A 22,445-nucleotide genomic window follows, 5' to 3' on the forward strand; every position below is an offset into this window, starting at 1 on the left:
TTTTGTTCTCCACAAGACCTCCTAAAAAGAAGAAGAAGAAAAAGAAAGCATCTTAATTTAACCTCCAAACATCTATGTGTTGTTTCAGGAGGCTCCCTGCCCCCCCTAGTGGCCAAAGACTGAACATCCATTCATCCAGTTTCTTGCTTATAAAAATCATAAATCTTTACATAAATCATCATATCCACCTTGGGGGTCATGGGTCTGTTAGGGTGAGGCTGGGAAGGTTGCCCATGCCTGTGTGAAACACTACGTTGCAGACGTTAATTAGAAAGTGGTTCGAAAGGTGCAAGAGATTGTAGAATTATTCATGATGATAGCCTTGACACCAGGAGAGGTCATGAGATTTGGAAAGACTCACATAAACATACACTTCTTTCTAACTTTGTCTAAAGTTAGGAGTTTTTTTTTTTTAAGTGCCTTTCATTTGACATACCAGTTCTGCCCAGTATTCAGAATTAATTTGTGCCAGCATCAGTCTGGGCGAACTTCCCCACAGCTGAAGAACCATTTCTAGAGTCTAGTTTATCTCTTGTAAATGTGAAATACAACTATTTTGCAAACCAAGGATTTACTGGGTTTACTGTCGTTATGTATAAATAAACTTGGGCTAAGATTGAGTACTACCAAATTGTGTGTCTGGCTTTTTAGTTATTGGCCTTTGATTTTAGATAAGAAAATCTAAACATAAATCTCCCCTCCCCCCCATGTTTGTACTGTATTTGATTATGTTGACCTCAACGAGAGCCGAGGTTCAACATTATCAGAAATAAAAACCTAATCTTCCATCTTTACAACTCTTGAAATTGACAAATCTAAATGTAATACAGACCAGTAAAATTCCAGCTCATGGAAATAATGTTCTGTATTACTTGTCACATTCATCCATCCATTCTCTTGCAGATGAGACAATCACAATCATCTCAGCTGGAAATGGGCAAGAAAAAATAAGGTAGACATCCGTTTATTTTCCTCTGGTTGTTTTCATGTGACAGAACACCTGTCACGGTCATTTTATTGGGCTTTTTGTACACAGCAACATGAAAATCTTCCCACTTTAATTACTACTATTAGAAAATTTGTCTTTTACAAAAGGATCATGTTCCAGGATGTTTGGGACAGTGTGTAGGGTTACAGCAGTGCAGAGATATTGGCATCAAAAACAAGGAAACTGGTACATGTTCTAAATGAATGGACATTTTCCTGCTACTGGAGTGCTCTTCATATACATTTAGATTTTGAGCACTGTTTATTCAGATACACAAGACTACAGTACATGATTTTAAAGAGTTGTAACCATGTGGTAAGAAAAGCCAAAACAAAACTCATAGACTTTTACCTTAAAACCATATGGATTTTTTGTATCAGGTCATTAAATGTTTAATGCAAGTCTTATTTTTTTGTCCCTATGCCCACATCCCCCATCTGAATCACAAAAGTATAATTAAGGGCTACACTATAACTTGATGTTTAACCCTGTTGAATCCTTACAGACTGACTTGTTTTTTTTAAAAAGTGGCCAAAAACAAATCTCAAGACAGAATGACAAAACTGAATATAAAAGAACAAAAAGCAAAAGCGTAAAATAAAAGCACAACATTTCATTGTCATCCATAAACAAAATAGCCTTTTTTTTCATGTTACCACAGTATACTTCATAAAACACAGACTTTGGAGAACACAAATGATAAATTATGTTTCTTTTGGGTGCAAACTGTAAAACAATTTAAGATTATAATTACCTGGCTTGACATTCATTACTATACCTTCCTTTTTCCTATCAATAGTCCTTGTTTTGATAATATAGTAATAATAATAATAATAATAATAATGATAATAATAATAATAATAATGACAATGATAATAATAATAATAAAAAATATTCACAGAAAACAATTGCCCTTTTCGCCTAATTCCTTGCTTTGTAAACAAAGTGGAAAACCCCACCTACCCCACTACCACCCCATGGTTAGTCATGAGGGTTTATCACCTCATCTCCAGACCTGCTAAATGGCTCATTGACACAGTCTGAGCAGCTCCTACACAGAGTTTATAACTCATCCTTGAGTTTTGAGTCTGTGTCTTCATTTTCCTCTTCTTCCTCCTGCTGCTGCTCATCCTGTTCATCCCCCTCTTCCTCTTCTTCCTCTTCTTCCTCCTCCTCGTCGTCATCCCTCTCTTCATCCTCATCCTCTTCTTTCGCTTCTTCTTTCCTCTTACTGTCCTCCTCCTCACGTTTCTTTCTCTCCTCCTCTTCCTGACTTTCCTTCATCTTCTTCTCTGCATCCTGGAAAGGACGCAGCAGTCAGAAAATTAGATACACACCACAATATTCTTAACAGAATGAGAAGGATATGTTCTTACATTAGTTTTGAAAAATGATGAAGGTGTATGTTTTGCTGACCTTAGTTTTACCCCATGTGTCATTACCGACTTCCTCCGCCAGGTTGGGGTCATCAGTGATCAGGAAGTTATCGAAAATAGTACCAGATTTAACCTGTGTCAAAAAGAAGTCAATGTAATGCATCTTTTCTTTCATATCCAAAAGTTCCCTCGTTGCAAACATGTTTATGCCATCGCTTCACATGCAGTGGGAAAAAAAAACATTTTCACTGACTGAACTCTAACAGCTCTGTTCCTTTTCCTGAATGGATACAACTAAAGTACAGATCTAATATGAGTTTGCCAGCCCGACCACTCCCTTGTTAAGACAATCAGGAATATATCTTCTTACCTGCCACAAGTCGAGTCCAATCACGCCGATGCTGTTATATTTATAGATCTCAGAATCTGCTGTGTACTCCGGGTTGTCAATCTCCGGGTGAATCCACTTGCCTTTGTAGGCAGGATTGTCCATCTCTTTGGGTTTCCACTCACCCTGTGGTCAGAAAGGATGGTTAATGTTAGAGAGTGAGCTTGTAGTTATTTTATGATGATGATGAATAGTTTTACTCCAATTGACCTACTCTTAGTACGGAAACAAGCCAAAACCACTTTGTTTATAACTGCATTGACAGATGTTTAAATGTACAGTTGGAACAGATGTGAAAACACATTGTAATCTGTACGGATACTTCTAGTTAATAATCTAATAATATTTGCCGATTGAGACTTGTTTACTTTCCACACAGAATACTGGTTTAACATAATTTAGTAAGGCCAACAATTATTTCCTCTTTACCTTGTAGTCGGGGTTAGTGACCATTGGTGGTTCCCACTCTCCATCCATCTCATCATCCCAGTCATCAGGCTTCTTGGCATCAGGATCGGGAATGTTCTCAGGTTTGTCCCAATCCTGCCAAACACGTACAATAAAAGATGGAAGTGTAAAAGTAGGAAGAACCGGACCCCAAAGGATCATGAGAAGTAAGCACCAGTACATTTCTAGTGTGGTTTGAGCTGACTGACCTCTGGTTTCTTATCATCAGGGTCTGGAATCTTCTCCCTGTCATCCCAGTCCTCTGGCTTCTTGGCTTCAGGGTCCTTAATTCTTTTTGGAGGCAAGAAGTCCCAGTCATCCTCCAAGTTGCCAGACTCAGCCTTCTTATTGTCAATTTTGACCTCATAAGTGTTGTCAGGGTTGACAATCAGTGTATATAAGTGGCTGTACTCATCATCCTGCAGAGAATCCAAGAGAGGACAGAAGCAATTCTTACTGTGTCCTCAATATCCTTGCTGGATTAGTTTGACACTCAAAAGGACAATAGCAGTTTTTACTACAAAAACAGCCAAATTTAATATATTTATTAGATGCTTGGAATTATAAAAAACATCAGCAAAAATATGAAAATGAGAATCATTTACCAACCTTGCATCGGATGTCCTTGTTGATCAGATGGTTTTTGCCTTTGTAGTTAAAGATGACATGAACCTTCTTTGTTCCAGGTCCACAAATATCAGGACCTGAATAATAAAAACAAAGAAATAAGAAACAAGGAGGAATCTGGTCAAGACCAATGTCAAACCAATTTTGGAATACTCTATCGTGAATCATCAGTGTTTAATGTGTGCCAACTGTTCCATGTATGCAACAAAATAAAGAGATGTCAAAATGTGGTCAAACAAGATAAGAAAAATAGTATCAACACAGAAAACATAACAAGATGACTGTCATCTTGAAGAATATGCATTATTATGAAGAGGTATACAGACATTCTAGAAACGATCCACACTCACCAAACATGAGGTTGTAGACCGAGTCTCCATGCATGTCCTCCTGGTTGAGGCCAGAGGGGAACAGTTTGATGTAGCCTCCACCACAGTCAATGCTCTGCTCATGTTTCACAGTGAACTGGATGACTAGAGGTTTTCCCTGGTTACTGAAGTCATCAAACCGAGTTGACATGGCATAGAAGCGAGCATCCTGGCTCGTCTGGAGACCTTTGACAAAATTTAAAAATGTCAATTCACTTGATCTGTTTTACAGGAACATACATGAAAACATCCTTTCTCCATAAAGCTACAGATTAGTTAAGTGATGACGAAAATTTAAGGAACTTTTTCTGATTCACAGTCAGAAGCCCTAAGTTTAGAGTTTAGATCATTACTAAATCCACAGAGCGTATGTGTGGATTTTGCCTTTTTGTACTTTACTTTAATAACAAAGTGCCGCTTAAGTTACAAGATACACACAATGAGAAAACTATTCTACTTTCAAATTAGATGTAAATCTTTGGGATAAGAGCCATTTGTAGAGGAATAGCCACAATGCCTTCATCCGACATGCCAGTGAACACTCCCTTGTTAAACTAAACAGCCCCTATAAACAAGGCAACAAGACTGAGACGCCACGGCTGTGTCAACATGACTGGATCACACTAGCTATTGATGGGTTATAAATGCTATGTACTCCACCTGAGAAAGCTGGTATTTTGTGTGTGTGTGTGTGTGTGTGTGTGTGTGTGTGTGTGTGTGTGTGTGTGTGTGTGTGTGTGTGTGTGTGTGTTGTTGATTTTCTTCCACTTATTTGTTTTTGTTAAATATTGATTTGATCACTAGAGGTTAAGTTACAACTCCAACTACACACACAAACTTGCTGATTAGCAATGTGGTACAATTTTAAATCCTTAATGTGTTTTACCTCAGTGGTGTGTCATTAGCACATCTGATGAACACCTAAAGATTTAAGTGAGCTAATTCTCTTAAATATAAAAAAAACCCTAAATAAATGAATCCTAAACAAGCACTAAGAGGTCCCTCCCTACATCTATTAATACGGACATGATTTAAATGAATCACACATCCATGGTAAGTGGGTACAATTCAATTCCACTCACCTTTATCTTTCTCTGAATCTCCATAGAACTTCCCAGCAGTCAGGACAAACGTGCCGTAGTCAGACTTGTGCTTGGATTCCACCCAGCGACTCTTCCAGGCATCTGCACAAACAGGAACAGAGTCAGGTGGATTCAGTCACTGTGAAGCTGCTAATCCACCAGAGATGGTGAATCAGTGCTGCACGGCTACGCTCTACGCATGTGTCCATGTTCACTTCCTACATGGTGTCTGCTATGAGGAAGGAAGCTGTTAAAGTTAGTGAATGACTGGGGCAGGGATGTGCAAGGGGGGGGGGGGTAGGTTGATGGCTGGGGTGCACGACAGACAGGAGGAGAGGGGTGGGGGGTGGGGGGGTCAGACAGATGAACAGTTCCCACGTAGAGACCCACTGCACGTCAACCTGAGCATGAAGCAGATGCTGCACCAAAGAGATGGAGGTAAAGATAAGAGCTGTCATTCCACCAGATTACAACGAATATATTAAATCAATAACCACCGGATTGGTCACTCCTACTCAGATTGATAACGTAACTGATGAACGCTGATAATTAAAATACAAGCACTTTAAAACAGACGTGAATGATGATGGTTTAACTAACTAAAGTATTAAGGAGCTCACCTCCGTCTTCAAATTGCTCTCGAAAATACACAGAGGACTCGGCCAATGTGGAGACAGCCGACATGACCAGCAGCAGCAGCGACAAGGCGGACATGGTGACGACCTAGAGCACCGCACCAAATTAAAAAGCAACTAACCGTGGTTATAAATAATTCTGGATTATTTATTCGCGGCGTGCAGGAGACGGTGACTCTCAATCCGGTCTCTCATACAGTAAGGTTACAGTGGCAAAGCGCTGAGACGATGCTCCTGATCTCCTCTCGGCTCGGAACAGATGTCTGAATCTGATTGGACGTCGGCTTCTGACGTCATTTGAGGAAGTGTTACCTTTATAACCAATCGGAGGGTGTAAAATATGAAAATGATGACCGTAGCCAATGGGAGGAGACCACGCGTTCGCTTGATACACGCCCCAAGGAAACTGTCCGTGTATATGCATCGGGTGAAGACTGAAATATGTTAAAAAAAAAAAAAAAAAACCCCCAGCCGATTAAATGTTGTGTTTTTAATTTAATTCAGTGTAAAGATGCGCGTCATAGTGGTTTAAAAATTAACGCTAACATCTCTCCTTCTCTAAATACGTCATCTGCACAGTTCTACCAAAGGAATAGCAACATAAAAAGGAATGTGCAAAGTCGACTATAATTCAACTTTTAGCATGTTTGAATTTTTGCAAATTATACAGAAATGAAAAGTCATTCTTCTCGTTTCTTTTTCCCCCCGGTACACTTTGTGTGGGTTTTCTGGGTTAGGAGATTTTCCAGGACATGAACGCCACATTTCAGAGCCCGTATGGTTTTCTGTCTCTTTCCTTAGTCAAAACACAGAAGTGGTCCACTTGACCCCAGAGGACATGACCCACAGGCCTAGGGTTTGTTAATCTTTTGATGTATCTGGGGGGCACGTTCCTTGACCTTCTACTGCAGGGATGTCCCCTCTTCTCACCACCATGGATGAATATATCTGCATCCTCCAGCTGGAACATTTTGTGCTGACTCTCACTAACCTTTTGGCATTATCTTTTGATACAACAGTCATCCATTGGCTGCATCAGCCGTTTGACGATAGACGCACATGTAACGTGAGTCAAGGCCTGTGACTGGGACCCTGATTCTAATGCCAAGGAAGATTGTGAATAAATTATTATTTGATTGGGTGGAAACTTGAGCCATGTCCCCCACTGGATGTTAAACAGTTTGCATCTCTTGGTGCATGCAGTCTGTTTAGAAACTCTCAAAATTACACCATCTATCTAAATGAAATATGCAGTATCCAGACATTCATAAATATTGTTTAAAAACTGGCATATGAGATATGCAAGTTCCATGATTTAATACTGTATCAGGTCGAACTCATTTATATAGATTATGTAAGTGAGAACAGCAAAATCTTCCATCTTTAGCTGATGACTAAAAAAACAGCCTGCTATCACACACATTTCGTGCAGTGAAGCAAGTGCTACATTTTTTGATGTGTGGGGCTGAAGGTGCCAGTTATTTTCATAATCAATTGCTCTGCTGATTATTTTCTTGATGCACCATGCACACTTTTGCTTAATGTGAACCTCAAAATACAGTACAAGGCTTTTCAATCCTATAAGGACCTAAAATCTACAGTTGAGAGTTTGAAATCAAAGACTTTTGATAATAAACTCATACAAGACATAACCAACTACCATCCGGTTTACCACGAGAATCCCTTTGCCCTAGTTTTTTTTGCCAGATTTACTGTATTTTTAAGCCATCCACGTGTGCTTCCATTAGTTAGAAATATGAATAAGAAAGGCACCATGTGAAACATTAATTCATTTGTTAAAACTGTAATTATCTCGTTTATCTCGCCATTTATCTGAAAACAACTTCCTCTCAGGACACAGGCACACATTCATACACCCATTCACGCCTATAGTCAGTTTAGAGTGGTCCATCCACCTAAGTTGCATGTATCTAGTGGTGGGAGGAAACCAGAAGGAGCTCACGCAGATACAAACAAACAAACCCCATGCAGGAAAGGTGGAATCGATCTTCTTGATTTCTCTGAGCCACTGCTCCACTGTAAAAAACTGAAATGTATTTTTCATACTATGCATGTCACTCTTATTACTGCATGGAGACAAAACATCACTTGTTGGTTTGCTGTCTCTTTATTTTCCTCAACCCATTTCTTCAGTTCTTTTTGTGGTGTTAACATGAGCGTTAGAGGAAAGAAAAATCACAAGCAAACAAACACAGACAAGTGTGAGGACACGTATACACAAATAAAGTACTAAAGCATATCAAACTATACCTTTATGCAGGGGTGACACTACTGTACTTGCATGCATCGGGTTCCTGTTCCCTCCCTAGGTTTTTAATTACTTACAATTAAAATAGACATGATTAAAAGCACTGTAATTAAACACATTCATGGTTAAAAGTAACGTTCAAATGGATTAATTCCTTTTGCCAACACTTTCATGTAACACTTGTATCACAGCACCACACACATTAGCTGTTGCACATCAAACTAATCAAATTGCAGTGCTGTGTAATAGTCACTCACAGCTTACAGTACCACCAAATGCACCTTCAAACCACTCCATAAAAATGACCAGAGTTTCAAAAATGACACGAATAAATAACTAGTGCTTATGAAAGCAAAATGTTAGACATGCAAATATTAAAACATAAAAAAATCTAAATTTAAAACAGCTCAGATTTTGGCTAAAATGAACAGACATGATCATAAACCTATATTCTGTTGTTTTACAGTGATGACATTCTACCAGTGATATCTAATCTCTAGATCTTTCTAGACTGAGATGGGTATAAACTTCATGGTCACTGTGCAGAGTACAAGTACTACGACACTGAAATGTAGTAAATATTATTTAAACATTGAACGAGTATGTTAAGTATGTAAAAATCATAATGCAAAGGGACCTTGGTGAAAAGGAATTACAACCATATGTGGCAGATATTTGAACGAAGTGAAGGACAAGCTTACACAATGTAAAATACTGCATAGATATTATCACAAGTCTCCACAGTATGAAGATGCCAAAGAATGATTTGATGGACATGTAAAACTAAAGTAAGAACTCACCTTTGACAACTTCAGTCCAAAATTGTGTTGTGGGGGACCTGTCCCAAATACAGGTCGTATTCCAATGTGCACTTTCTGTTATTACTGATATTAATGATTTAAACAGCTTTGAATAACAATGACCTGGATACTGAGAACCTACACAGACATTGACATTAATGATAATAGCATTGAAGTTATTTAAAGACAGTACCAAGGCTCCAGAACCGGTTAAATGAGCTAGTGCAATGGTGGAATAACATCTCGTGCTTATATAATGAATAGAATAAAAGAATCAAGATGAAGAGGAGTCTCCCTGGGACTGTTCCAGGCCTTATATTAAAATAGAAAATAGAAAATAGATCCAAACAGATCAGTTTGTGACTGTGTGATGCTGTAGTATGACCGTATGTATGATGATCTCCTTCTTTTTCCTTCAAGATTAATTAAGTATATATATTCTTGGATCTCTGTACTTGAATCTGTCTAACAACAGAAATATCCGAAATGTTCCTGTATTTTGGAAACAACCACAAATTGAGCCTTTCAAAAAATATTAACATTTAAAACATATTCCTCACTGGCATGCGCAGCCCAACCACTTAAACATGTACTATCTCCTGTCTTGACACTCTTTGAAACCAGGTGAGTGAGGAGGAGCAGCCACACTGCACATGATGGTAGTTTAGTGTTGCTTAAACCTGCTGCTTTGTCCTCTAATGCTGGCTCTGCTATGCTGCCTGACGTCTCAGAGGACCTGGTCAGACACATGTTGCATCTGTGTGTGTGTGGGGTGGGGGGGAGATGTGGGGCATACTACAGCAGACACACAAGCTCTGTATGCAGTTTGGATGGTAAATCTCACACCTCCTCCAGACCTCTCTCTGCTCTAGGGAAGAAAGAAGTTTATCCGCTGGGGTATGGATTTGCATCCCTGGGCAGAGAAAAGTCTTTCTTCTTTAGGGACATAAAGCATTGCCTTGGCAACCTCATCCAGCGTAGTATCGTCCATCTCCAGGCCTCGAGCTGCATAGGCATCCCGGGCACAGAGCTTTACATGGCGGTACTCCAGAGGCAAGAATGGCACAAAGAAATCAATCAAATGGCCAGACATCAGCTCGCTCTGAGCAAACCCACCTATGGACGAGATGCGTACTGAATTTAAGATTCACCTATGGATTAAGCCGACTTTAATGTGAGTTATCACTGCAGCAAACCTTGAGATTCCATGGTTTCAGCTCGTAGTCGATGCTCCAGATCTTCCATACCGATGTCCTCTCGATTTTGACCGGAGTGCCAGAAGTCCAGTGCTACATCGTTGATCGTTGCTCCACCAATATTACTGGGTAGACAAGATAAGTCAACATAAAAAAAATCAGGTTTGGCCATTTGTGGAGAAGCAGATTTTTTGTGGTTTGGTTGCCATCAATGCAGAAGGTGTTATACAAAGTAGTGCCAGTAAAAACCCTTATCTGTTCTAATCCCTAACATTTCTCAGTACTGAGTGTTACTCAATAATAATACATTTTCCCCAAGGATGAAAAGTTAAGTTTGTTTAAATTGAGATACAGTATAAACACATTACACGATTTTATTTCATGTCTAGTTTACATGTTCATTGTAATAAAAAACATTGTTTATATAAAATACTGCTATATATAAATATTAGCATAATGTTTTGTTGATGTCATGCACCTATAGTACATCACATCACTATGCCATAACTGTGATGTAAATACACGCTTTTGTATTTGATGGACTTGTTTATCAAGTTAGAGTAATTGAAAACATCCTTCATCACAGATAATTCTGAGTTGTTTAAGTTTCTGACCCAGCAAAAGGACCAACCTGAGGAAGAGGAAGATAGCTCTGCGGTAGCTGACACCATCCACATTGTCATAGTGATCCATGTAGGGTTTGATGGCATCAATGAGGCCTGGATGAAGCTTCTCTGCTTCATCAAATATGAACAGAGTCTGAGAGCAGCGCAGCACCATGTCGCGGATCGCCTCTCTCAGCTGCCCCTGGGGTAAAGGACAACCAACACACAGTGTCAGAAATCTAAACCCTCCCACTATACACAGATAAATGAAAACAATGTTTCTTCTTCATGTGTTTTTGAGTCTGTCTCTTACAGTGAAGGAAAATATCCAATTAATGGAGAAATTTACATTTATTTTTTATTACAGCTAGTATAGTAATTAACAATTTCTCCAAGGGGGTCAAAAAGTGTATTTCTTTTTCTTTCTCTTTTCTTTTACTATATAATCATTCATTCTTCTTCTTATCAGATTCTTCTGCTTTTGGGGATCATGGGGGTTGCTGGAGCCTATCCCATATGGGTGGGTGGGTGGGGGGGGTGGATACTCCGGGCATGACGCCGGTGCACAGCGGAGTATAGTATTAAAGTAAAGCTGAAAACTAGTCATTTGAATTGATATTAATGTAAAAGCATAGACTTTTATTTTAAAAACTCAAAATGCTTGTACTCAGCAACTTTTAGATCTTTTAATATTATTGACAGTTGATGACAATTAAAAAAAAAATCTTGTATTTTTCTCATTTTACATTTAAATCTCATTTATAAGAAATACCTTATCAAAATTTAGAGCAATAAATATTTACAATTCATAGTCCAATCTGTAAATATGAAGAAATTAGTTGAAAGGTTGTTCAGTTTGCATGATAACCTGTTAAATATATATTGATTTGCGTAATAATGGAGTGTCAACATTATTTTGAAATGCCATTTGGTGATTGTGTAAAACTGTTTTTAGTTGGGACACGTCTGCACTCAAGTCCTAGTAGGATCAGGTTCAAAAAAACCTCTCATATCAGTATTTTTATATTTGTTTAGAATCGCTCTTCGTGCGGTGCTTATTACCTCTCATTGCCTGAGTTACAACACACAAACTAAACACCTGACTAAGCAAGCAGGAGTCCCAAGAATGCTGCCAGCATGTATCTGGCAGGCTGACAAACTGCATAACCCTGCTTGTCTTTACCTTGTACGTGTCAACCAGTCTGCCATGTGGGAAGTGGAATGGGGCGATGAACAGTCGGACACACTCGCTCTTCACCCCATCGCGATACAGGTTATCAGCGATGATACGAGCCACAAAGTTCTTGCCAGTACCAGACCAGCCATGAAAGGAGAGGGTGAGAGGCTTGTTGGATTCTGGGTTGTTTACAAAACCTTGGATGGCTTTCAGAACCACAGATTGTGCGAGGTGCTGCCCGTGGAGCTTCGTCTGAAGGTCCCTCTCCAGACCTGCACCAAGATTGCATAAAGATTAACACCTGTTCTTACATAGGATATGTTAATTACACCATTTGTCATCCATATAAAATATTAAATTGGCTAATATATATATATATAAAATAGAATACACATTTAAAATCCTGGGCAGAGCAGGTGAAGAACAGGATATACAGATAACACTCCTATGTAATATAAATATCTATTACACATTTACAGTCAAGCAGAGATTTCCATTTATTTATGAGGTTATCAATGTCAAATGAAATATCGGAAATGTGGAAATAAACTGGCTGACATCTTATGTTAAATGTAAAAAAAACCAGCAGTTTAAACAAACCATTCAGGAAGAGAGGATCAGGATGACCTCTACTGGAGTTATTCACCTTAGAGCCTGCACATTTGAACTTAATCATCTCTGCTCTTGTCCAAACTCAGACTACTCTTTCATACAATATTTATTCTTAGTGTATTTTTTAGGTTTCTTCTTCACTCATCCAATGTTCACCTGCAGATGGAAAAGTCTCTCAAACAGATAAAATCTATTATCTATCATTAGGATATATTAAGAGGAGAAAACCTGTGCTGTACATTAGTGTGTAAAATATCACTAAAATCCCTTTCTGTGGACATCAAATATTTTCACACCACAGGAGCATTTTGTGTAAAAGTTCATCCTCCTGGGAAAGCAGTTCCCTACATTTGCTGCCCTTTATATCTGTGTCAAAACTCAAACGGAGGGATGGCTGACTTGACTTCACCTTTATGAGAGATCCGATTGAACCCAGGGATGCTGATGCATTTTTCACAAAAAAATGAAAAATGAAACCGATTTAACGTGAAGCAAATCGGATTTTAAAGCATCTCCCAGAGATGAAACAGCTCCAGGTCGGAGCATCCTACCTGTGATGTTGTTGGTGATCCTGCAGTCTCCGGACTCGCAGCACTGCCCCAGACTACAGTACCACTGATGGAGCAGACTCACGTAGTCCTGAGGGAACCCGGCCCACGGGTCTCGGGTCGGAACTGTCACAACAGCAGCAAGACAGTTTGATACACGTTACATAATACCTTTGACATCATTTGAGGAGTCATTCCCTCCATCCAGCTCCGGTACCTTGCTGTGTGGCATCGTCTTGATGGGGCTGACAGTCGCCCTCCCAGATGTTACAGTAGATGTAGTTGAAATAGTAAGTGGACACATTGGAAATGCTGTTCAGGTGGAAGAAGTCGGCCTCTGCCGACAGCCCCCAGAGAACTGGCAGGAACCACCATGTAAACATCGGTGAAGCGGCTGGCCCGACACCGGCGGAACAACTGAGAACCCAGCCGGCGGAACCTCTCCCATTTATCTGAACCGGCCGTTTCACTGGCGGCCTGCTTGGTGGGGAAAATGAACGCCTCTCACCATGGTGGCGCTTGTTTGGGTCTACAATTAAAATAAAAAAAATTGACTCTTAGCTCCGCCCATTTTTAAAGGGACAGTTACTACCGGTTTATAGCTCCGTGTTCACTGGAAACAACACACACATGTAAAACAGACACGTTTTAACGACCACAAAGCTGTCATGGGGCCAGAGTTTAGCGTTATATGACAGGAAGCTTCTAGTATCCATTTGTGCGCCTGAATATAACGTCTAAACATGCCTTCTCCATTTTCGATGTCGTTCAATGTGGCGTGATGTCGAACACGTGCGCGTCGCTGTCTGATGACGTATCTCAAGTAGGCCAAGCAGCAGTCTCAACAATCCCACTAGTACTGCATGGCTAACCTCATCCACTGATCTGTGCGGATGGAGTTCCCCGACCTTGTGCCGACGCTACAGGTTTACAGTACATTTAAAAACTGAAAAATTGTTTTCCCTTCAGTTGTGAACTGCACAAATATTGCCTCATTCCGTTATTGTAATCGTGTCAATGGTTCCTTCAAGGTTATAAATATTACAGGTTTTAAAACCCTCTGCACAGCTTGATCAAGTTTTTGTAATATGTGGAAGAAATGTTTCTCTGAACTACACGACACCTGTTCATCTAGTAAATTCATTCCAGGGCTACTTTACCATATTGCAGGTTTTATTAGTGCAAAGAGTTCTCATACAAAATTAAAACACAACAGACAGGAGATGTATTTGAATGTTTATTGAAAAGGTTATTATACAATATCCACAGGCTCAGGTCACCATCTGATAAAAGCACAGGAATATGAAGGAAAAATTAAAATCATAAACAACTTACAATTGAGTCTTCAAAAACATACCAACTCAAAGCAAATTGAAATAAAGACAGACTATCAATGCTGGGCTTGCGCTAGCCGATCGCCACTACGCCATAGGCGAAGTAAATTCCAGAGTGGCTACAAGGTTTTTAGCCTGAGTAGGCACAGTGGCATGCTTATCTTTAGAAAAAAAAAGGGTAGAACTACAACTTTTTTTGGACTCGCGAAAATCCCCGAGCGATAACGCACACACACAACTTTCTCACTCTTTCCAATGCTCGCCGGCGCGCTGTCTTCGACACACAATGTGGCTTTTTGTGGCTTACTTAATTCTTTTACACTGAGCCACAGTGGCCTAGTCATACTACCTCCTAGTGCAAGCCCAGCAATGCAAATTTGCTTTTTCCAAATACTATGTTGAGTTTTAGCACAGACTAGACCTAATAACGAAATCCCGTGTCTGGTTCATGCTGAACTTCTCTGGGCCAAAGGGCAGAACAGTCATGGAAAATTTAGAGGGGAACCCAGCAGCACAAATGAGAATTTTACTGATCACGTAACCTCAGAAATAATGGAACGGTAAAGGTTATAATCATCCGAGTCATTTGGCAGAATCTTTTCATCACAGGTAGGGTGATCAGTTTTATGTCATGATACACATTAAATTCCATCAGCATTTCATGCTGACCAACATGTAACTTGTCTGTTTAGGGACACAAAAACCATCTTACCAAGTTCTGCCAGGTCCAGGCTTTCCCTGAAGACACAGAAAGAATCTCATTACAAGCCAGGGACACAGATCAATATTATTTCACTGGGCTACTCAGTGAATGACTGTCCACATTGAAGTTCAGGTCAGACATTTGTTAAGACATCATTGAAACCATGATAACCATTTTGCAACTCTTGGAATATTTGGCTTTTTACCTTTTAATCTTGTCTCTTTCAGCCAAAGAACACCAACATCAAACAAAACCTGAAGAGAGACAGGCATTAAGTTCAATATAAAGACTAGACATTAAGGTCAACATTGACACACCGACCAGGTCAGCTAGAGCTAATAAGTGACTTCATTATTTACAGTCAGTGTTCATTTTGTCATCACACAGGTCAGTTTCACAACAAGCAGGATGTAGCCATTATATAAATTGAGTTCTTTCAGACCCAGATGAGGCAAAGTTCAATGAACAGGCACCACATGGTCCAAGAGGAACCACCAGACATCAAAATTTAAATTTAAAATTAAGTCCAACTTCTTCATCCAAGTCTGAAGTGTTTAATTATACGGCACTACATACCATGATTGTGTGACATGTTTTTCTCAGGACATCCACAACTCCAGTTCTGCAACGGCAAGAGTTGACTTTTAATTCCAAGAACAAAAAATTAAACTCTCAGTCTCAAACAATTCAGATCAGAATGAATGAAGTTTCCTCAAACAGATCAGCGACCTGATTCATATTCATCACATCTGACACTAGCTGATCATACAACATGAAAAGATACATACCAACAGAAAACCGTGAAAAACTTGACAGGAATGTTTCCCACATCTGTTTGGAATAGATGTTGATTAATATTTTTTTAAAAGACCAGAGGGCAAGAGAACATAAACAGTTGACACATCAGCTAGGAGCGAAAGACAAACATTCTTCACGATTTAATCCGCTGAACTATAAGATCATCATTGCATCAAACCACTGAAAGTAGTTGTACGTCAACCTCTCTATTTACCTTCATTTTTTATTGCAGTGCGAGATGTTTCTCTTTCTGTAAGAAAAGGAAAATGCTTTAGGAACTACTTCACACATCAAGAGTCTTTTCTGGTCATGGAGGCCAACACAATCAGATAGGAGCGAAAGACAGTTGTATTCTTCATGGTTCATTCTGCTGAACTATAAGATCATCATTGCATCAGACCACTTTACGAAGTCATTTGTAAAAAACAATAAGAACTTACCTACAACTGAACCAAGGAGAGGAACTACCTGCAAATACCACAAAGATTAACACACATCTATACTTGATATGTAGTCATATCATCATCTGCACTGTATCAGGCAAAAGTCATCTTCATTTTTTTCAGAGAGATTCCCATTGTTTATTAAACAAGATCATCATTGACAGTTTGTTTAGAATGAATATAAAAAAAGTATGCTCCTTACCCGCTTTGGTTTTCACTGCTGGTCAGTTACTCACATTATTGTTAATTCATCTGTGGGAAATGATCCAAATGAGCAATAAAACCATCAACTTCAGATTGCATATATTAAGCATTGTGCCTCAGACAATACAACTGGTGGGTTGTTGTTATCGTCATCCACGTTGTCAAGAGTAGCAAATAAGGGTCATCATAGCAACACAGGCAGATCACACAACATCAAGGACTAATGCTTCTCTGGATTCCATTAAACAATTATGAACAGCTAGAGAAGCATAAATCCATCTTATCAATTTATGAAGCAAACCCACCTTTTCATAACCCTGGCTTCACGTCTTCAAGAGGTTTGGGACCTGTGAACAAAATGTAAGCTTTATACAAGGGGGACATCATCATGAGCTAAAAAATGCTTCACAAGGCAAGTCTCAGTGTGAGATTCCTCAGAAATCACTTCTGTCCACTACTCTTACACTTAACATCATCATCGACTGTTACCATAAACAGAATTGAATGGAAAAACTTGACTCACCAACAAAACAGGAAGTTCTGAGCTTTTAGCCATTTTGTACCTGAAGATAAAAACACCTTTATTAATAAAGTTCTGCACGCTTCATACAAGATTACAGATGCATTGAGCTCAACTTGAATCATTACTCGACCATGCGGTGACTCACCATGTGATCGTCACCTCCATTTTCCACATACCCCAACGAATGGCCTGCAAATAAACTGACTTTAACAACCTTCTGCAGTTGAATTCTAAATTTTACCGCGACTACTTTCTAATATCGACATGGTACATTCAGTTACAGGCTAACCGCTTGTAGCACAGTTACTAAAGGTTTACTGCTGCTAGCATAGTGGCTGTGTTGCTAACTTGAAACTAGTCTGCAATTTCATGCTAATGTCCCATACAGTCAGAGCAGTTGGCATTTCTTCATTTTGACTCAGATGTCCCTACCAACTTTTATTTCATCACAGTCACAGGACATTGGTACGGACACAATTATTTGAACTAGAACGGACTAAATGTAATGAGCTAGTTAGCATATCTGCGTTAGCTGAGGCACGTGGCCACGGCCTGCAACTATAACGACCAAAACTCACATGACGGACCAGAGGTTCAATCAAAATAAACTACATGACAATTTCATTTACAAAATTACATTTAACTAGATGTAACGCTGATTATAATAAAGACCATATGCTTAATATAAAAGGAGAGACTTGTTACGTACCGCAACATCGAGGACTGAGGACGGACGGTGGGCGCAGCTTCTCTTTATACACGATGTCGCACAGGCTGATGGGAAAATAGCGTAAGTACAGGTGCCGCTGCGGGACATTTGAAAAAAAAAAAAACCCGCATAATTTAATATAAAAATGAAAATTTTCACTTTGAAAAGTGTATTTAATGAAAATAACCCAAACTTGCTGTTTCTGAGGCTCTTCTTGTGATTATGCTTCCGTGACAGAATGAGACAAACCAATGGGAAACTGATGCACGCTGTGGAGCAGTTAATAAAGACGTCTTTATTTACGCGTATAATTTTTTATTATTCTAAGGTTTGTCTGTAAAATATTTGTAAGGAATTCACTGATCAACAAATCATACGTGATCCGTGCTCTCTCACATTCTTATATTGCACATCAGATTCAGTGACGACCTATTTCTTTTTTAGTAAATAGGCAAAGCACCTCTAACAGCTCTAGATCGTCAACTGGTTTTAATGAATGTTTAAGGAGTTCATATCCAACAAGGCAGATCTTTAATTAAATAATCTTCAGCCTACATGGTGTACAGGCGATCACGGTCGTATGATTAATTGTAACATGTCAGGTTTATGTAATTTACACACAAAATAGTTTTCCAGCAAGTAACACTGGTTGGTTTCAGTATTGTACTTAATGTAACAGTAATCTGATGCACACAAGTTGATCGGTTTCAACTAAATATGACCATAATCAATTCATGCTCACATTTTAAAGAACCATGACAGGATACTTGCAGGAATAAACTCATGGAGATTTTATATTATGCATCAATAAACAGGAAATTTGATACAATCAATATTTATGATCAAATTTAAAAAAACCCCAAAAACATCTTGATTGCTCTCTATTGGGAAATAATGGGTGATGCTGAAAATTATGGCAAGGCCTCAGTTCAATATAAATTACAAAGACATAACATGAAAGGAATATGAAAATGGCTTTAAATTTAGCTTGAAGTCGGAAATTCATTCGGCGTGTTTCTGAAGGCATTTGTTTGTGTCACAGGAGGATTAACAGCTACAACCACAGGCATCAAGGCCTCCACCAAGAGCCTTACTTGATGTACATACAGCACAAGCATGTATTTATATATCCTATTACCATTTCATTAAATATTTCTATCAACCAGGTTACTTTAATGAAAGCCAAATATGAGTATCAAGTACAGTAATATTTATCAACCTCAAATATAGCTTAAGATCTTACTATAGATTAGAGAGATATTTTGGCAGTTTGAGTGGAATTTGTTTATTTTTGCATTTCATTTATATCCTTGAATTTATAACCAACTTATGTGATGGTAAATAAGAGAATGGTCAAAAAGTAGATGCGTACAGTAGGATAGACATTGTCATCTATGTAAATATCTAAACCAATATTGGTTTGAAAACAGTCTGCAGGAAACTGATCCGATTAAACAGAGTCTAGGTTCCAGCTGTAACATAAAAGAAGAACCATGTTTCATGAGAACACTCTGGATCCTTGCTCCCTTGCTCTCTCTCTCTCTCTCTCCAAACCCTGACAACACAAGAGTAAACCACAATGTGATCCACTCCGGGGTTGGAGAACCAACAAAGGCAGACGATGTGTGGAACCAAAAGGGAGATTTTACAGTCATAGCCCTACATTTTCATCAATGAAAGAAAATGTAAACAATTTGTTCATAAATTCCTTCAGGAAACACAGATACCTTTTCAGAAGACTGTTTTGTCCTTTGTCCAGATGCTCCTTTTGCCTTTTGTCCAAAACGTTTTGGCAAAACGAGCACCCAAATGTGTTCTTTGACAGGCAATGTCAATGATCCCTGTATTGCATATATTCCACACATCCACCACAACTCTCCACACGAGTGTGCTCTGATGCTATGGCTTGTGTAGGGCTTTGCTTTTGATAACAGTAGAGACATAAAAAAATAAAAGCGAAGGAATGTATCAGTGGCAAAGCTAATTCAAAAGGGGAACACAATCAAAATGCTAAATGGAATGATTCCTAAAGAGGTAAAGCCATCAAGTTCATATTTTTAAATATTTTACACTATTGCCAGAAAGAAGTCTAAACAAAAATGAGCATTGAAAATAAAAAAGATTTATATATCCATCATACGTATATCTGTATACAAGTTACAACTAGTAGCAGGTAAGCAGAGAATCTCTCCCCCAACACTTCAAGATTCATCTGTTCCACCATCATAAGGCTGTCAGACTCTCTGAGGGGGCAGCAGCTTTCATTTATCAGTCACCAGAGTCCCTGAGATGGAGAACGCCATTTTATTTATTAAGATTTATTTGAGTTGAACACTGTCAATTATATGGCCCACACCCATTCTCAAAAAAAAAAAAAAAAGACATAACAAAAAAAACAACATTGTGCTAATCTGATTCTTCCCGTGGAGGCGATGAAAGTTGTGGTCGAACTTCACAGAGTTGAGGAGAGATGCGTCCAACAGTCTTCTCTACGTGCTCCACAGTCTCATGTTCATGTTGGTGAGAATCATGGCGGTGGAAAAACAGTTGCCAAAACAAGGAGAGGAGCTTTTACTAAACTTCATGTTATATCTTCAAAGCTTTTCCATTTGATTTCATTCATTTCCATATTGTTATTTTACAGTCAAATGCAAAGCAGTGTACATACTCAATCATCAGCCATTCCAAGGTTTGGAAAAGAAAGGTTTTTGCAAAAGAGTTCTTATGAAGACTCTTGTGTGTGCATTTCTTTATGCATACGTATATGTGTATCCGAGTGTGTGTGGTCTCCTCACAGCCTCTGAGAAGCTAGTCTTTTTAATAGAGGCTCATCATAGACCCAGCACTCCCCATCCTCGTGGAATAGCTGCACAAACACAGAAGGAATAACAATTATTCCACTCAAAAATTCAGAAATTGTTAAAACTAATCACACAATTAAACTACAATTGGATATGACTTTTCCAGCACTATTAAGAGTTTGCCACCTCTTCACTTAAAAACTATTTTTCCTCATTATTTCATGTGTTTTTCATTAAGTGTATGTTAAAGTTAAAAGCCTTTAACATTCACAAATTATTTTTTCTGCTGTTTCTCTATAGTCATACAGTATTAATTTTTCTGGAAGATGAAGGGGCTGTCTCACCCTGGTCTCCCACTGTTGCTCATTCTCCTTTCTCTCTCTGGCTTCGGCTCTCTGTTTCTCCTCCAGCCGGTGTTTGGCATCTGTCGCTGCGTCAATATCTTTCAGCTTCAGGTTCAATGTCACATCCCTCCATAATCTGGCAAATGAAATGGGTGAAAGTTAAAGTTAGTCAGTTTTCATAATTACGAGGGTCAGATTTACAAGACTGCTGAGAGACGAGTCTCTGTTCTCACCTTCTGGACTCGTAGCCAAGCTGGTCTTCTAGTTTCCTGACTTTCTTCTTAATGATACCCATCTTCTTTGTATCTATGAACACCGTGTTTTCCTGGAAACACAAAACTTATTATTTCACAATGAAATTTTTTTGTTTGAAAACTTTTTGTAATTATACTCCAGTGTGACAAATGACTACATTTTTTGTTCAATTAATAAATTACTATTTGCTTGTATCCATAAAAATAGCTTTAATTCTGTATGTATCCTGTTTTTCTCATAATAAAGTATAAAAAAGAATGAAAGAACAGACTCACTCCAGTTGCCCACTTGGCATACATCACTCCGTTCCATTCTCCTTCAATGGAACAAAAAGACTTCTTGTCATTGGGTGAACTGAAAGAGAAATGTTCATGACTTTTATCACGCTTGTACATCAAAAAAACCTGCATCTTAAAAGTGATTCAAATCTTACTACGCTTGCCCTTACTAAATCTCTGCAGTGACTCTGTGCTTTTTTCCTCCGTAGAAGGGTTTTGTGTGGAACACAATGTTAGCACTGTAGCCTGACTTGGAGCAGGAGATGCTGCACTCCCCACCCAGCTCCACCCAAGGAACAGTCAGAATCGACCTGGACAGTCAGACTAAAGGTTAGTGTTGCACATATCAATCAACTGATAACGCAAACACAGGAATACAGTGACACAAACCTGCCGTATCCGTTAGGAAAGGTTAGGATGTAATGTTCATCATGCTCCAGACAGGACACACAGCCTAAGACAAAACCCACAATTAACAAATGGGCCAATACGTGGTGGTGAAAGTTACGTCTTACTGTGAAGTATATGAAGAGCTCTGATTACCTTGGCCAATATTATGGACACCTATGGACATGCCTAAGAATTTAGACTTGGTCCATATGTGAGCGTTGAACTGGATCTTTTTACTTAAACACTCTGCGTAGAATGCAGAAACTACAGGAAGCAGACAGGAAATAAGAGTTGGAGAAAAGTGTGAAACAAGCAAAAAGCAATTGTTAACAATCATGAAAAAAAAAAATCAGGATTAAGACACTGGAATATTGATGTTTCATTTTTCTTTTCAAAGGCAGATGATAGAGACTGTTTGACACTCACTAGGCGGGTGGTGAGAGACCTGCTCTGCCACAAAACGCACACTGTGAGCTGAAGACCAGGGAACTGGACCGTCTGACACAGTCTCCTGAAGGTCATAGGAGAGATTCACTGTTTTCATA

The 22,445-nt window shown here is 39.0% G+C and overlaps 3 protein-coding genes, 1 long non-coding RNA gene and 7 other non-coding genes across 16 annotated transcripts in view; all 11 read right to left on the minus strand.

Annotated features, from left to right (window-relative positions):
* Nucleotides 1-977: 977 nt before the first annotated feature.
* On the minus strand, nucleotides 978-6,155 carry calr (calreticulin). The gene is made up of 9 exons (XM_068319161.1): nucleotides 5,897-6,155; nucleotides 5,277-5,378; nucleotides 4,177-4,380; nucleotides 3,809-3,903; nucleotides 3,409-3,618; nucleotides 3,182-3,295; nucleotides 2,735-2,878; nucleotides 2,405-2,497; nucleotides 978-2,287 (listed from the first exon to the last, which is right to left on the minus strand). Exons 1-9 carry the CDS (start codon nucleotides 5,988-5,990, stop codon nucleotides 2,051-2,053), a joined length of 1,293 nt encoding a protein of 430 aa, XP_068175262.1. The 5' UTR covers nucleotides 5,991-6,155; the 3' UTR covers nucleotides 978-2,050.
* A 1,848-nt stretch (nucleotides 6,156-8,003) lies between these two features.
* tor3a (torsin family 3, member A) lies at nucleotides 8,004-13,635 on the minus strand. The gene is made up of 6 exons (XM_068319436.1): nucleotides 13,336-13,635; nucleotides 13,122-13,244; nucleotides 11,965-12,230; nucleotides 10,808-10,983; nucleotides 10,177-10,301; nucleotides 8,004-10,096 (listed from the first exon to the last, which is right to left on the minus strand). Exons 1-6 carry the CDS (start codon nucleotides 13,499-13,501, stop codon nucleotides 9,849-9,851), a joined length of 1,104 nt encoding a protein of 367 aa, XP_068175537.1. The 5' UTR covers nucleotides 13,502-13,635; the 3' UTR covers nucleotides 8,004-9,848.
* A 707-nt stretch (nucleotides 13,636-14,342) lies between these two features.
* LOC137598840 (uncharacterized) lies at nucleotides 14,343-17,857 on the minus strand. The gene is made up of 12 exons (XR_011036729.1): nucleotides 17,833-17,857; nucleotides 17,269-17,312; nucleotides 17,124-17,163; nucleotides 16,906-16,947; nucleotides 16,599-16,648; nucleotides 16,394-16,421; nucleotides 16,168-16,203; nucleotides 15,944-15,986; nucleotides 15,732-15,777; nucleotides 15,361-15,409; nucleotides 15,165-15,190; nucleotides 14,343-14,401 (listed from the first exon to the last, which is right to left on the minus strand). It is a non-coding gene; the product is annotated as an uncharacterized lncRNA (long non-coding RNA).
* On the minus strand, nucleotides 14,992-15,064 carry LOC137599538 (small nucleolar RNA SNORD47). Its single transcript, XR_011036834.1, has one exon. It is a non-coding gene; the product is annotated as a small nucleolar RNA SNORD47 (small nucleolar RNA).
* Nucleotides 15,254-15,316, minus strand: LOC137599533 (small nucleolar RNA SNORD78). Its single transcript, XR_011036829.1, has one exon. It is a non-coding gene; the product is annotated as a small nucleolar RNA SNORD78 (small nucleolar RNA).
* LOC137599530 (small nucleolar RNA snR60/Z15/Z230/Z193/J17) lies at nucleotides 16,051-16,129 on the minus strand. The gene has a single exon (XR_011036827.1). It is a non-coding gene; the product is annotated as a small nucleolar RNA snR60/Z15/Z230/Z193/J17 (small nucleolar RNA).
* On the minus strand, nucleotides 16,271-16,350 carry LOC137599529 (small nucleolar RNA snR60/Z15/Z230/Z193/J17). The gene has a single exon (XR_011036826.1). It is a non-coding gene; the product is annotated as a small nucleolar RNA snR60/Z15/Z230/Z193/J17 (small nucleolar RNA).
* Nucleotides 16,483-16,562, minus strand: LOC137599535 (small nucleolar RNA SNORD79). Its single transcript, XR_011036831.1, has one exon. It is a non-coding gene; the product is annotated as a small nucleolar RNA SNORD79 (small nucleolar RNA).
* On the minus strand, nucleotides 17,016-17,084 carry LOC137599534 (small nucleolar RNA SNORD75). The gene has a single exon (XR_011036830.1). It is a non-coding gene; the product is annotated as a small nucleolar RNA SNORD75 (small nucleolar RNA).
* Nucleotides 17,501-17,584, minus strand: LOC137599528 (small nucleolar RNA SNORD74). The gene has a single exon (XR_011036825.1). It is a non-coding gene; the product is annotated as a small nucleolar RNA SNORD74 (small nucleolar RNA).
* A 751-nt stretch (nucleotides 17,858-18,608) lies between the features above and the next one.
* The window catches only part of osbpl9 (oxysterol binding protein-like 9), a 28,328-nt gene continuing 24,491 nt past the window's right edge, over nucleotides 18,609-22,445 (minus strand). For all 6 annotated transcript variants that reach the window (XM_068318573.1, XM_068318572.1, XM_068318571.1 and 3 more), the window contains 8 exons: nucleotides 22,327-22,411; nucleotides 22,054-22,164; nucleotides 21,901-21,964; nucleotides 21,681-21,821; nucleotides 21,508-21,586; nucleotides 21,211-21,302; nucleotides 20,978-21,113; nucleotides 18,609-20,698 (listed from right to left, as the gene is read on the minus strand). In XM_068318573.1, coding sequence (XP_068174674.1) covers nucleotides 20,624-20,698; nucleotides 20,978-21,113; nucleotides 21,211-21,302; nucleotides 21,508-21,586; nucleotides 21,681-21,821; nucleotides 21,901-21,964; nucleotides 22,054-22,164; nucleotides 22,327-22,411 — 783 coding nt within the window. In that variant the 3' untranslated portion in view covers nucleotides 18,609-20,623. The remainder of the gene's footprint in view (nucleotides 20,699-20,977; nucleotides 21,114-21,210; nucleotides 21,303-21,507; nucleotides 21,587-21,680; nucleotides 21,822-21,900; nucleotides 21,965-22,053; nucleotides 22,165-22,326; nucleotides 22,412-22,445) is intronic.

Source organism: Antennarius striatus, chromosome 7 (assembly GCF_040054535.1).
Source record: "Antennarius striatus isolate MH-2024 chromosome 7, ASM4005453v1, whole genome shotgun sequence".
NCBI lineage: Eukaryota > Metazoa > Chordata > Actinopteri > Lophiiformes > Antennariidae > Antennarius > Antennarius striatus.

Coding starts and splice junctions, on each gene's coding strand:
- calr (XM_068319161.1), bottom strand. CDS start 5,990: ATGTCCGCCTTGTCGCTGCTGCTGCTGGTCATGTCGGCTGTCTCCACA. Junction 2,879..3,181: donor TCACTAACCCCGACTACAAG/GTAAAGAGGAAA, acceptor TTCTGACCACAG/GGTGAGTGGAAACCCAAAGA. Junction 2,498..2,734: donor TTGGACTCGACTTGTGGCAG/GTAAGAAGATAT, acceptor TTTTTGACACAG/GTTAAATCTGGTACTATTTT.
- tor3a (XM_068319436.1), bottom strand. CDS start 13,501: ATGTTTACATGGTGGTTCCTGCCAGTTCTCTGGGGGCTGTCGGCAGAG. Junction 10,302..10,807: donor GCTATCTTCCTCTTCCTCAG/GTTGGTCCTTTT, acceptor TTGTCTACCCAG/TAATATTGGTGGAGCAACGA. Junction 10,097..10,176: donor TGAAACCATGGAATCTCAAG/GTTTGCTGCAGT, acceptor TCTCGTCCATAG/GTGGGTTTGCTCAGAGCGAG.